Here is a 15,136-nt window from a genome sequence, read left to right as displayed (position 1 = left end):
TTTAGTACTTTGACCCCAGAAAAATTGAATTTTCACCAGTTGTTGGTTACATCACGATCAATGGATGGTTGTGAGGTGATGACATCAGCTCACTCATTTACATATTCATATCAAATGTTCAAGAACTGTTGTGTAAAAATTAACGAATCTTTGAAATGTCCTATTTTTCTTGCTTTTGATCGAATTTTGATCAAATTTTCACAGTTGGGCTTGTCACATTTTCTCTTTATTGTTTTTGTTTTGCAGACCACTTTTAAGTGGTCTGGAATTTCCCTTTAAGTGCGGTGTGATCTCTGGACGTGACCGTTCATTGTGGTTTTAGCGTATAGTCGTTGAGGGAAACCAGGATGAAGCCAGTAATACACTAAAGTGTGCAGAATTTGTGATTCGTGTATAATCGCTTGAGCATGGATTAGCTCCGCGGGGCATGCCAATGACAATCACTTTGTTTAAAAACCCTCTTTCCACGCGACGTGAAATCAATTAAATTCAGAATTTGATAAGGGTATACTGCTTTAAGTGAAGAGGTGGCAGCAACTATCCGGAACGTATTGTCCTTATATCTGATTACAGCTTCCGGAATTATTTTGTTTCCTTGGCTAATAGTAAATCAAGAAATGAATAGATGAATTATGATAATATTAATGTGGGATCTGCGATATTCTACACTCCTGAAGACACTCTGAAATCTGTGAATTCAAAGCCTACATCCTTTGGTTCTCACTCATATTTTTTTGTTCTTCAATTGTGGAAGGCCATTCGTAATCTTCTCCGGCGACTTCATATACGCATTTGCACAACCCGTGGAAAGCAAGCACGTATTGCGGAGGTAGGGGCCTCCAATTCTGCCAATGAATGTTAAAGCAGATAAGCCTATAGCCACTACGGCTTCCCCCTTCTTTTCCACGCGCAGGGAGCCCTCCAATAAGGGTGGGGCCGACTCGGGGGTGGCGCAGAAGACATGTAGGGGCACATCTGGGTACACTGTGCCGGCTATGCCATTTTTTAACGTCGTCACGATCTGTGGGGTGGGCGAGTCGACAGGGGGAGAAGTGGATTCTTCCTCTATGCAAGGAGGTACCTCGTTGCTCTGTTTGTTCCATTCCTCATGAAGGGGCACCAAGGCCAGAAGAAAATAAAAACACTTTGAAAACAGAGAGGGAATATTCTGAACATAGTGGGGGTAAAATAAAAAAAAAGAAAAGCAAAAGAAGAATGAATATCTTGTGACGCAACGGACTGCAGAAGTTGGTGTGGACATTTTCTGCACTTCGATTCGATATTTGTTTCTGATGGTATAGGGAGATAACTGCACGGTTAAACTCGAGCAAAGAGAGGTAATAAACGCGTACATATAAATCAATTGGTATATGATTCACATCAAGGAGAGGGGAGATGGATGCATTGATAAATACATAAATAGCTCGAGAGAGGTCGAGTTGGGTAAGGAAATATACTAGCGGGGCACAGACAGATAAAGGATGAATACGGAGGGGAGATGGGTAGAGATAAGGAGAAGAAATATGGGGGCAATAGGGGCACATATAGTTTACCCCCCGTCATTCCTCGTTGACAACGTGTATAATATGTGTAATGCCAATGACATCTAGAGATGACGGGTGTGAGAGGGTTAAGAGAGGGAGAGAGGGATGCTGAACGGGGGAAGAGACGAAGAGTTAACGCGGGCATGCTGAACATTCTACCTGGGAGCCTCCACCACGATTGCTTCTACGGGAGGAAGCGACCGTCCGTCGGTGCCCCTATCGACTCGTCATTGTTAAGATGAAGGCCTCCGCATTAAAAGCAGGCTTAGGGAGTCCTCCGACAAGAATATCTAATGCGAAGGGGGTCACCAACGGTGGGAGCTCTAAGAGCACAGGATGAAGGGGCCGAGAGGGGAGAGAGACATTATCCGTGGAATCATTTCTGGTGTTGTCCAACCAACGCACGGATTCGAAACACACGCGGTCATCTCTGTGCGCCAAACCTGACGAGATTGGCATTTTTCTCTTGTTCTAATCATGGTTATCATCTTCATCATTGGCACAACCCGTCACTATTGACAACGGCATCATCATCATTAACGTACCTGTCCTCCTGGTCCTCATTTTTTTTTACCAGCATCCTTGTCGTTATACCAAATTCCGCTAAAGGCATTATTGATATCATCAACCGGCGTAGCCAGGATTTGATCTTAGGGGGGGCGGTTAGTGTGCGAGGGAGCGAAGCGACCGAGCCCGAGCGAGCGGAGCGAGCGAGGGGGGGAGGGTGTGGGAGGGGGGTTTCCCCCCTCCCACGGTAAGAACTTTTTGCATTTTGATGTTGTAAATGGTGCAATTTGATGCATGTTTTTGCGCGTTTTATCGACATGAAACAGTCCCACTTGTTTAAGCTTGCAGTATATTTTGATGTAGATTATCATTGAACAATTTGCCTATAATATGGTATAATTTAAATACACTTCTTGTATTACTTCTTTTCACTGAATATCATGAACGCGACTGAACCCGAGCGAGCGGAGCGAGCGAGGGGGGGGGGGGGGGGGGGGGGGGGAGGGGGAGGGTGTGGAAGGGGGGTGTCCCCCTCCCAAGGTAAGAACTTTTTGCATTTTGATGTTGTAAATGGTGCAATTTGATGCATGTTTTTGCGCGTTTTATCGACGTGAAACAGTCCCACTGAAAGCTTGCAGTATATTTTGATGTAGATTATCATTGAACAATTTGCCTATAATATGGTATAATTTAAATACACTTCTTGTATTACTTCTTTTCACTGAATATCATGAACGCGACTGAACCCGAGCGAGCGGAGCGAGCGAGGGGGGAGGGGGATTTGTCCCCCCTCCCACGGTAAGAACTTTTTGCATTTTGATGTTGTAAATGGTGCAATTTGATGCATGTTTTTGCGCGTTTTATCGACGTGAAACAGTCCCACTTGTTTAAGCTTGCAGTATATTTTGATGTAGATTATCATTGCACAATTTGCCTATAATAATATGGTATAATTTGAATACACTTCTTGTATTACTTCTTTTCACTGAATATCATGAACGCGACTGAACCCGAGCGAAGCGAGCGAGGGGTGGGGGGGGGGGGGGAGGGTGTGGGAGGGGGGTGTCCCCCCTCCCACGGTAAGAACTTTTTGCATTTTGATGTTGTAAATGGTGCAATTTGATGCATGTTTTTGCGCGTTTTATCGACGTGAAACAGTCCCACTTGTTTAAGCTTGCAGTTTATTTTGATGTAGATTATCATTGAACAATTTGCCTATAATATGGTATAATTTAAATACACTTCTTGTATTACTTCTTTTCACTGAATATCATGAACGCGACTGAACCCGAGCGAGCGGAGCGAGGGAGGGGGAAGGGGAGGGTGTGGGAGGGGGTGTCCCCCTCCCACGGTAAGAACTTTTTGCATTTTGATGTTGCAAATGGTGCAATTAGATGCATGTTTTTTTCACGTTTTATCGACGTGAAACAGTCCCACTTGTTTAAGGTAGCAGTATATTTTAGTGTAGATTATTATTGAACAATTTGCCTATGAAATGGTATAAGTTTGATACACTTCTTGTATAAATTCTTTTCACTGAATATCATGAACGCGGCTGAACCTGAGCGAGCGGAGCGAGTGAAGGGGGAGGGGAGGGTGTGGGAGGGGGTGTCCCCCCTCCCACGGTGAGAACTTTTTGCATTTTGATGTTGCAAATGGTGCAATTTGATGCATTTTTTGCGTGTTTTAACGAGTTGAAACAGTCCCACTTGTTTAAGGTAGCAGTATATTTTGATGTAGATTATCATTGAACAATTTGCCTATTTAATGGTATAATTTAAATACACTTCTTGTATTAATTCTTTTCACTGAATATCATGAACGCGACTGAACCCGAGCGAGCGGAGCGAGCGAGGGGGGAGGGGAGGGGGTGTCCCCCCTCCCACGATGAGAACTTTTTGCATTTTGATGTTGCAAATGGTGCAATTTGATGCATGTTTTTGCGCGTTTTATCGACGTGAAACAGTCCCACTTGGTTAAGGTAGCAGTATATTTTGATGTAGATTATCATTGAACAATTTGCCTATAAAATGCTATCATTTAAATACGCTTCTTGTATTAATCCTTTTCACTGAATATCATGAACGTGACTGAACCCGAGAGAGCGGAGAGAGCGAAGGGGGGAGGGGAGGGTGTGGGAGGGGGTGTCCCCCCTCCCACGGTGAGAACTTTTTGCATTTTGATGTTGCAAATGGTGCAATTTGATGCATGTTTTTGCGTGTTTTAACGAGTTGAAACAGTCCCACTTGTTTAAAGTTGCAGTATATTTTAGTGTAGATTATTATTGAACAATTTGCCTATAAAATGGTATCATTTAAATAATCTTCTTGTATTAATTCTTACACGGAAGATCATGAACACTGTCTGTTCAGCAGTCAAACAGAAAAAGCATGCACACGAGGGTGTAGATAGGGGAATATCCCCTCCCACACGAAGGTGATTTTGCATTTTCAGACCTGAAATTCAGCGATCTGTTGCAAATTTTTGGTGCAATACTTTTTCATCGAAGTGATAAAATCACGGAATTTAGCTCTTATTCTGAATGTGCACCATCTGTGTGTACACTGTATGTATAAAGTCTAGTGAGGTAGAGCTTAGGGGAAGGGGGATTCCTCCTCCCGCTCGCGGAGCTTTTGCGTTTTTAGAATTGAAATAAAGCGATCTGGGTATAGCCACAGTCTACTTCTATGCATGGCGGAAGGGTGGGGGAGGGGCGGGCGAGCAGGGAGAAGGCGTGGGCGAGTGTTATCCCCAACCTTCCCTTCCGATTGAGCTTTTGCCTTTTTAAGGTTGAAATTGAGATATCTCGTCTACGCACATTTGATGGAATCAACGTTTGGAAAATCACACACACACACACACACACACACAAAAAAAAAAAAAACTGATGGGGGAGGGGGGGGGGACTGAGGGAGGAAAGGGTCGATTAAAAGGGGAAATTCCCCTTATACATGAGGGAACCTTGAGTTTTCGGAATATAAGTGATAAGTCTTGTGCACTCAGAATTATTCATAATTTTTTGTAAATCTAAAAAGTGTACTAAGCTAGGGAAAGACGCACAGAGGGGGTTGGGTTGGGAGGGGGTATCCCCCTCCCAAGCACGAGAGATTTTGCATATTTTGATTTGAAATTCAACGATCTGGTGCACACTTTGAGTGAAATATTCAAAAGAATATCTTATTTGATGAAAGGTTGCAAAGGAGACCCGCTTCATGTGCATGCATACAGTATACACGCATTTTTTTTTTCCGCCTCCCAAATCTCCGGTCCAAATCTTAGGGGGGGCGATCGCCCCCATCGCCCCCCCCCCCTGGCTACGCCAGTGTCATCAACAGAGTAAACAGCCCAGACAAAATTGAGTCAACACCGATATCATCTTTCTCATGTAATCACAATACCATTATAATATCATCGTTATTGACATCATCAAAACCATCGTCATATATCCGTATTATCATACCTAACATGGTTAGGTTTATAGTTCAACTCAATATTATTTTGTTTTTTGGGTTATCGTCCTCGTCAAGGGCGAGGCAGGTGTCATTGTTTATCTGAAGTATAAATGGTCATTTCTTCCGACACTCCCATCCAAAGCTTCAATTACAATATCGCCATTTTCATCTTCTCCCTACCCTCGTCTCCCACTCTCTTTTTCCTTTCTCTCCCTCTCTTTCTCTCACCCCCCCCCTTGCCTCTATCTCCCCCTCCCACTCCACCCCCTCTCTACCTCCCGTCTCTCTTTCTATCTTTCCTCCTCTCCCCACATCCGTATTTCCTCCCTCCCTGCTTTTGACCCCCTCCTCCCCCCTGCCCTTTCTCTCCCATCTTCCCATCTCCGTGCTAATTATCTCTCGTTGTCTGTTGGTATATCGCGTCCCCTAGCGGCCCGGCAAGTCCGAGAGTGGCGCGTTAATGGTTTGGGTACCCTCTTCCCCCCTCTCCATCTCCATGTGATGCCTTCCTCTTTTTTTTTTTTACCCAATACGGGAGTCGGAGGCGATTATGATTTAGGGTGGTTCGTGATTAGCTGGCCCGCCTGCTCTCACGCACAAGGCCCCGATGCAGCTACATCGTGTTATTAGGTGCCATTTGGGTCCGAGGGCTCTAACTGGGCTGCTCTTTCTCAAGCCTATAACCTATTCAACTTCAGCGTTTTAGTGCAAGTAAGGAGGCATACCTCCTTAAATTGGTGCAAGGGGCTACAGGGGAAAGAGAGGTAGAATTGGATTCTACGTAGATGATACCCTTGCAATTTTAGAATATGGCAGCTATTTACTGGTGTTTACGATGAGGTCAGTGATAAGGATGATTTTCTCCAGGTATGTTTTATTCTTCATCAATGAAACAACATTTTTCAGATCAATGAACAATATTTTGATTATAGATTCTTACAATTTCATAAATCATTCCGCAGTGATGATAACATCGACAGGAAATAATGATTTTGATAGATGTCGTATAATACATGGAAAACAGAGAGTAATATCTTTATGAGCCTCTGTCTACTGTATGGTCATATTCCTGACATCTTGTACTAAATTATCACGGGAGAGGCACTGTCTCGTAAGGAAACAGATGTAGATTTATGACACGATTTAGATGGTCCCATTTAGATGTGCGTTGTCTCTATCTGGACGAAGAGTGACGCTCTATGACTAGTAAGTGATGAGAAAACCCAAGGAGTAGAGAGAGCAAAGTGCATTTCGGCATCCCCTTCTACATTTCGCTTTGAAATTTTCGGTACGTGTCATAGCGTTAGATTAAGGTACCGGCACAATGAATGATTTTAGGAGTGTGCGCATATGGGTGGTATAACCCATGCAGGGGGTACACAATGGGCGAACCTGTGCCCCGTTTCATAAAACTTGTTATCAATAACAAGTTACGATAGTTGTTATAAGCTGTTGAAATCCTTGCATCTCATCAAATTTGTCATAAAAAAGTTGCAGTTGTTACATACAACAAGTTGTTGTTTTTTTTAAACGGGACCCTGGTTCCTCCTAGATAACCATGTAGATCCATGATAAAGCTATACCAGCAGACTCCAGTACATCATGGGCGTGGTCCCCTGATGCCCTCTCACCTTTCTTGAGGTCCAGTGGTAGCGGGCTTAGCCTGTCTGGTTCCGCCGGCGTACTGACTCCTTCGACGGCCTGCGAGGCGCTGGTCTCCGAGAGAAGACTGGGGTCACTGATCTCTGTATCTGCGCTGGAAAGGGATGTTTCGTCCTGGAGAAGAGAGGGAGGGATAGAAAATAGATTTCGATCACTATAGTGCCCATATCAAATGCTGATTCTACTCTATACATAAACTGCAGGCAGAAAGATTCATTGTGAATTGTTGATACGAGAAATCGAGTCTCTCGTTTTGTTTTTCATCATCAGATTATTTTATATTCATGATTATAATGGTAATTGTAGCGATGAAGCTGATAATGATGATGATGATGATGATGATGATGATGATTATGATGATAATGGTAACGTCAGTAATAACAACATCGATAACAATGATTATCGCATCAATAACTATGATAATACTTTTATTAACGGTGGCTGTATAGGGTGAAAAAATACTTTTTAACTCTGTTTTGAAATGGGATTTTACTTTCCACCAGTGACAAGATGCCCCTTTTCTAAATTTCTCTACTGTTGAGAGATTAGGTGCAACAGCCTTGCTCGTGACTGCTTACGAGCAGACAGAAAAATATATATACATCGATCAAGAGTGGCACAGTTCTCACTTTACAACTGTATGATAGAAATGATTTGTTCACTTGAAAACATAACCCGACAAAATTCAGTCAACAAGGTGAGGAATCGTCTATATTCTACTTGTTGATAAAAACATGCCCGTTTGACAAAACCCAGCTATGTATGTATTATACTGCACAAACCAACTAACAGATAGACACACACATTCACACAATCAAACAATATCTATTAAAACTGAGAAAAAGATAGAGAAAAGTTCTCATGGATCTTTGTCACACAACAAGTTTGACAAAACTTTTGCAACTGCATATACCAGTTATATCTTCGTATATTCGTAGAATCCAGTGAAGAACATTGAACTTACTGGCTGTGTAAAACCTTCTTTAATCAAAGTATAGTTGTCAAACGTTGGATGTAGAGATTCAAATAGACAAACTCTGGTAAATGGTGCACCTGTGCCTCCTATAGTACTTTGCATACCTGCTTAATATCAATCGCATTCGAGCACAATGACGACCGCCTTTGACAAGAGACAGAGGAGTTATCAGTGAGCCTAAAGGGGGAAACAAACTGACTCTTTCTTCCTTACTTTCATTTTCGGCGTGGGTGAGGTAGTTCCTCCAGCCATGCCCTGGCCCCTTACCCCCTACCCCTTCAACCCCCATCACAGCCGCTAGCGACCTTATTTGGTAGCAAACGGCATGCGAGCAGCTGCCGCTCCGAGAGAGGCACGGGGGAGGCCCGAGCTAGGCGGAGGCCGCGGCCAACGAGCAAGGGAGGGCGACTCTGACGCACCGCTTAAAAGCCCTCCCTCTCGAAGAGAAGAGTTTTTAAAGGTTGAATCCACCTTTGGGGAGAACGTCTAACCTCCTTCGCCGTGGATATTTTGTAGACACATGAGGCATGGGAGATGTAATGTTTAAAAGTTAACGTTAAACCGCACCCGAGGTTGAAACGGATTTTAAGATGTTCCTTGGTTTTCCTCGTGCACCCTCTGAATCCTTATAGGGTATATTTTTACCCCGAAGCTATAAATCATATGATTTCCCCAGGCAAATTGTCATTGATTAGATAGCGATGGCTCTTATAGGCTGTGGCACATTAGTCTCATGAGTCACAAACTTAATTTAGCGTTTTTAAGTATGACAGATTGAATGCTATTCTAAACAATCAAGGTGCTCGCGATAGAAGAAGGTTGATACCTTTTACAACCTCTCCCCAAAATTAAAAGCTTCAAACTTGACTGCTGATACAGTATGTATCATCACGGTAACATAATTGTTCGGGCATCGAACAGTTTATCATTTGTGTTCCCGCGTCTCGTCCGTTATTTGCTAAGGCAAAAAATACTATTATCTCGCAATTTATTACACGCTCAGAAATACACCTTGCTTTGAGAAGAGGGTTGGGAGAGGGTATAATGACGACGACGATGGTGAAGATGATGGCATAATGATATTGATGACGGAGATGATTATGATGATAGAGATAGTGATGGTGATGATAATGATGATGATGGTGATGATGATGATGATGATGGAGATGGTGATGGTGATGGAGATGATGGTGGTGATGATGATGATGATGATGGTGATGAGGATGATGATGATGATGGTGATGGTGATGGAGATGATGATGGTGGTGATGATGGTGATGATGATGGTGACGATGATGATAATGATGATGATGATGATGTAGATGGTGATGGCGATGGAGATGATGGTGATGATAATGATGATGATAGAGATGGTATTGGTGATGATGATGAAGTAATAATGATAACAATCATTAGAACACCAATGGTTATGATAACAAAAATAATGATCATCATCATCATCACCAGAAAAGAGAAATAAAAGGAAAGTCATGGAAGAGTATTCGAGGTGAACCCCATTTTTAAAGATGTGAGAGGGCCCTCTCGTACCCACTGTGGAAGGACTCACGGTCATTCACCGATTCTGGCACCTGGGTCAGAAGGGGGGGCATACGGATGTTGAACCCAGGATTTCCTGTTTACGGCCCAGAGACTTGTTGTAAAGCTTTGAAGAGGTTGTTCGTACACAACATCCTTAAATAGTGTTCGATGTAATCATTCAGTGGTTTCGTGGAGAAGTATTTCTATCTTCAATCTACGTTATTTTCACACCTATGCATGATCAATGGACTCTTGTTGAGTGTCATGGCTGTTTCGCAAGTTAATCTTGCCTGAGGGTATGAACGCGTTAAGGTAAGTAGTTAAAGAGCTAATCTAAAGGGTAGCGTTGGGAAGGGGGGGGGGCAGGGGAGGGGTGAGTGTATCCGTGTGCGGATGTGTCCTCTCTTCGCGTGTTTAAACGTGAATATTGGACTTGGGAATGAAGCGGGAGAGGGTGGAATATATCAACCAATCGGTACGAACAAGAGGATGGCCGAGTTACACAGAGGGGCGACTCGCGAAGCACGCCAGTGGACCTTGAATCTTTCTGTATCGCAGCAGTGCGTTTAGCCTTCTGCCGTGAGGCCGCGTCGCGGGTGCACGCGATCTGATCGGAAAAGAAGATGTAGCGCGCGTGCAGATATTGATTGAGGCACTGCACGCTCCGCGTGAAACCGCGAGGACGCGCGCACGTCCACTTCTCGTCACCGAGTCAAACGGCACGGAACATATTGCTGAAAGACAATGGATAGGAGTCGAGCGCCGTAAAGACGGTGCATCTGATATCACCTCTTATTGCTGCATGTGGACGACTTGCCTCCTATAAAGAAGGGGAATCCACCATAGGCAAGATCTAATATCATTACGCATACAAAGGGTTTTACACCCTGAGCAAAGACGAAACGGAAGATGACAACGGAAAGTCACAATTGATGAGAAAGAGTAAAGAAGGAAAAGGTTCGAGATGAGATATTGACATGATAACGACAGAGTCTGAGAAAGGGAGTAACAGGAGAGTAATGAGACAAGACAGAGTGAGAGAGGAAGAGAGACCTAGAGAAGGAGAGGGGGTTGGGGAGACGACACTTCCGACATTGAGGATCTACTGTGGATGGGTGGCGGAGAAGGCATTAGGGGGATGTCAAAATGAATTCATAAGTGAGAAGGTAACTGAGCGAGAACAGCGCACTACAAAAGAAAAAGAAACAGTGTAACACTTGTGTATGTATGTATGCCTGTATTTATGTGTGTATGTATGTATGTATGTATGTATGTATGTAGATACGTATGTATGCATGTATGTACATACAGACATACATGGATATAATGCGTAGGCACATACAAGGTCCTACATACTTAATAATGTAGATCAATAGTTGAAGGATAGAGATCTAATATGACATGTGTGTGATTATTAAGCCGTGTATACAGCTATTCCACTGATTTGCCTTCATTGTCTAACAGCGCATAAATAACACCTACACATGACCAACGGAAGACTACAGAAAGAAATCAAGATTAATTGATTAATTTCATAATCAACCTAACACCACATACTATCATATTACATTATATTACTATTATATTATATTATATTATATTATATTATATTATATTATATTATATTATATTATATTATGTTATATTATATTATATTATATTATATTATATTATATTATATTACATCATATTATATTATATTACATCATATTATATTATATAAAATTATATTACATTATATGATATTGTATTATATTTCCACTTGAATGGTGACTCGATAATGATTCAACAACTGACTTCAAGAGCGTTCAGAATTTTATTCATCGGCTTGTGGGGAAAAATCAAGGGAAAAAGCTAGCTTTTATAGCAGAAGATAACGAAAAAAAAAAACAGTAGTAATCATGAAAGTCTTTGTACAAGATGTAGTCCCGTTTCCGCTGTCCAGCCGGCCTCCATTTCTGGAAAGCGCATCTAATTAGTATATGTTTGTCAGCTAGGCATCTCAGCCCTCCTCTTGTTGTTGTTGTTGTTGGGGGTTTTTTTTTTTCTTCTTCTTCGTTTTTTTTTTTTCATTCTCATCAGCAAGACTTTGTAAGGGAGGACAGAGACAAGCCATAGGGGAGTATTTGATGAGCACGGAGAGGGGGAGGCGAGTGGAGGATTAGTACCCAATTACGTAACTCTGCTAATGATGGAGGGACGATTTTTCTTTGTGCTCACTGGTAGTGAGATGGAGAGAGGGGTTCTTGTTTTGTGTATAGAGGAGAGTGTTCATTCATTTTCAAGCGGGGGTCAGGGAGCTGGTAATATCGAAGAATATTTTTCAGTGATATTCATGCTCATCTAATCTCTCTCTCTCTATCTCTCTCTCTCTCTCTCTCTCTCTCTCTCTCTCTCTCAAACTCCTCTGGATGGCCCTCCACTCCCCAGAAATAATTAGGAAAACTGAACTAAATCAAACACCGCTAAAATATTGCATTGGCTTCCCTATACACTTGATATTTGTTTTCTTTTATTAGTGGGGTGGATGCAATGGGGTACATGTTGTTGATGCTTGGTCATGATAATAAAAATGTTTGTGATATATACAGGCTAGTGCCAAAGTGCATGTGTATAAGGAGTAATGTGTCACGAAATTATGAAAGAGCACTTTCATTATAATAATATTATTTTTTTTTCATGAATAGTATTAGGCCTATGATCTATTTTCACGGATATTTAGATCATAATAATGTGTCACTGGAAACTAACAGAGAATATTAAAGTGAGTCTCAAAGCCTGCAAAAATAACGCCAGTTTATCCTTTATCAGACATTGTTAGAAACTATCGCAGAGAGCAAAACTCGTATTATTAAAAATTCTGCATTATGTTCACATATCGTACAGGATTATACACACACAAACTTTGCATGTAGTTACATAGGGTAATATCAATGTAAGTTTCGTATTTTTGTTCAAATGTATTTCGGTTCAAGGTATACAACAAGTTCATGCACCCCTACAAACACACATACAATGCACAGCAGCAAAAACAAAACAAACAAAAACAAAACAAAAACAAAACAAACGAATTCACAAATAATATTGTGTCCTATTTTATGATTACGAGGGAGTGGAAGATGGTGCACATTACAGTATGAGGCGGCAATGAACTCGGTGACGAGGAGGAATAAAGGGCGAGGTCGTAGAAGCCGCCGAAGACCTATACTATTCAAAACTCTATAATAAAGTTGTGGAGATCTTGTTTCCGTTGATTTTCCACCAATATCTGCAGGGTCTTTCTGCCGACGTGGTTAGGCGTTAAAGAACCGACCCAATTCGACGAGCTCATGATTGAGGTATATATGGCGAATGTTCTGACATATAGTCTGACTCTTTCGTGAGCGGTCACTCCAAATACACGTCGAATATATACTCAAATCTGATTCTATTCGAGCAATGGGTTTAGATAAAATTCAGACGATTAACCCTCATTGTGCGGGATTCTGGTGTGATGTGGTTTAAATCTGTGAAAAATACACACGTCTCGGAGGCAACCGCTTAATGCTATTAACATGAAGCTTCCACATCTCTACACATTTTCCTTTTCCGATCTCTCTATGGTTATCTTTTTGTTGTTGTTATTGTTGTTGTTGTTCTCCCAAATGTAGGTATACTTCCTAATCGACTTGTCAGTTGACTGCTGGATGAACGCGGCAATTATCCGAGGCATCTGGCTATCTTCTCCTCTAATGGGGATCACTTTCCTCTTGTTTCCGAATTTGGGGTCGCCCGTGCAGATATCGCTCGCAGATTAAGTTCATTATTTGCGGGAGATGTGCAGATAAATGGTATTAAAAGAAAAAAAAAAAAGCCTCAGAGAGGAGAATCAAGTATCGATACCAGTGGCTTTATTAGCTATGCGCCTTCAAGATCTATTCTTATATACGCATGCCGTCAGTCTATCTCGCGGTCAATAAATCTCTATCAATTTGGTTATTTTGGCATTGTTCGTGTACAAAGAATTTCTTGGGAACGATCATGCATCTCAACACTAATATCTATTTATGTATGTCAATCCTCTCTATTCATGTCTATATTCTATAACGATATATCATACAAAATTATATGCTTGCATGCATGTGTGCATATATCATTGCCATCGTCTTATCAGCTAATTGTTTCGGCAATGACTTTGCCTTGATATTAGCTGTTTTGTTCTTTTATTATTATGTTGATGTAAATGAGCACGGCGCGTTTATGCATATAACTGTTTGAAGAGTTCGTATGTCAAATTTATGTGATGGGAATAGCTATCTGAACCATGTCCACATTCTGAATATCACTGCATCTCTGTAAATATATAATACATGTTTGGGTTTTTTTTCTCTCTTCGTGTACACATAATGAAGGATCCAGCGCATAATAGTCCCGAAACGCGTAATAATCTTGTCTTTATACATCCCCATGAGTTGCCTGATTTTGCTCAGAATATAGGGGGGGGGGAACTTGTTCTACGCTCTCATAAGTTTTAATCATCCAGTTTTCTCTTCGAAGAGAATTCCCTTCAAATAGGCTCACGTTTTACAACTTCATGACGGGGTGTGTTGGAAGATTATCACTGTTTTCGCAGGGTTGCAAAAACAAAAAGAAGAAAAGAAAGGCTATCGAAACAGCTTCTCTCACTCAATTTTGAAGTGCTAAGTTCACACTCGAATCAGTCACTTTCGCGACGCTTTTCTGAGTGACCCTATAGCTAATCGTAAGAAGTCAGTGGAGATGACGATACGACACGGATTTTGTCGGTGGTGGGCAAATAGGATCCACAGAGGGAAACCCACACGTCACTCCACAGTTCTTTCGAACCGTATGTGGGGAGATTACCTGCGCGTGGCACTGGGGTTCAGCTCTGTTTGGACACAACGAGCTCGTTATTCCATTCCTTCCTTTCCTTTTTTTTTTTTGTGCAACTTTCATTTAAATTCGTATCGCATTCGATACTGTCCGGTAGCCCCCCAACCGACTCGCACCGTGCGATATCATCAAATATGCAAAGGTTCCCTTTTATGAAACGAATAGGCAGCGTAACGTCAACATCAGATGTGACTAAAGGCTTTCACTCCAGCCAAACAGCGGAAAGGAGACGTTGCGAACGAGGAGACAATTTGAGAGCTGGAGAGGGGAAAAGGGGGGAGAGAGCGCGCTAGCTGTGAGGGGCGCGGTGAAGTCCTTGGAGCGAAAAAAACACAGCACAAAAGGCGGGCGAGGGGGAGAGCGCCTAGTTCCAACGTCGGCTTAAAACGAGGACGCAGGTTGGGTGAAAAGGGAATTGATGTACATCGCTATTGATACAAGCGACCCTGGATGGTTGTTGGAAAGCCTCGCTGCCGTGGTGACGGGGGCGAGGGCATTGTGAAAAGGGAACTAATATAATATGAAAAGGGCATCTACTTTGCGCCGCTCCCATGCCCGCTTCC

General features: G+C 42.3%; 1 protein-coding gene across 1 annotated transcript in view; it reads right to left on the bottom strand.

Annotated features, from left to right (window-relative positions):
• Positions 1-15,136, bottom strand: part of LOC139732565 (nucleolar protein 4-like) — a 138,143-nt gene that overhangs the window by 17,183 nt on the left and 105,824 nt on the right. The window contains exons 4-5 of the mRNA XM_071643418.1: positions 7,103-7,279; positions 819-1,105 (exon numbers count right to left, since the gene is read on the bottom strand). Coding sequence (XP_071499519.1) covers positions 819-1,105; positions 7,103-7,279 — 464 coding nt within the window. The remainder of the gene's footprint in view (positions 1-818; positions 1,106-7,102; positions 7,280-15,136) is intronic.

The sequence above is a fragment of the Diadema antillarum genome, unplaced genomic scaffold (assembly GCF_040938485.1).
Source record: "Diadema antillarum isolate AM-2024a unplaced genomic scaffold, OU_Dant_1.0 seq00000435_RagTag, whole genome shotgun sequence".
NCBI classification, from domain to species: domain Eukaryota; kingdom Metazoa; phylum Echinodermata; class Echinoidea; order Diadematoida; family Diadematidae; genus Diadema; species Diadema antillarum.
This window is presented reverse-complemented; position numbering and strand designations above follow the sequence as displayed.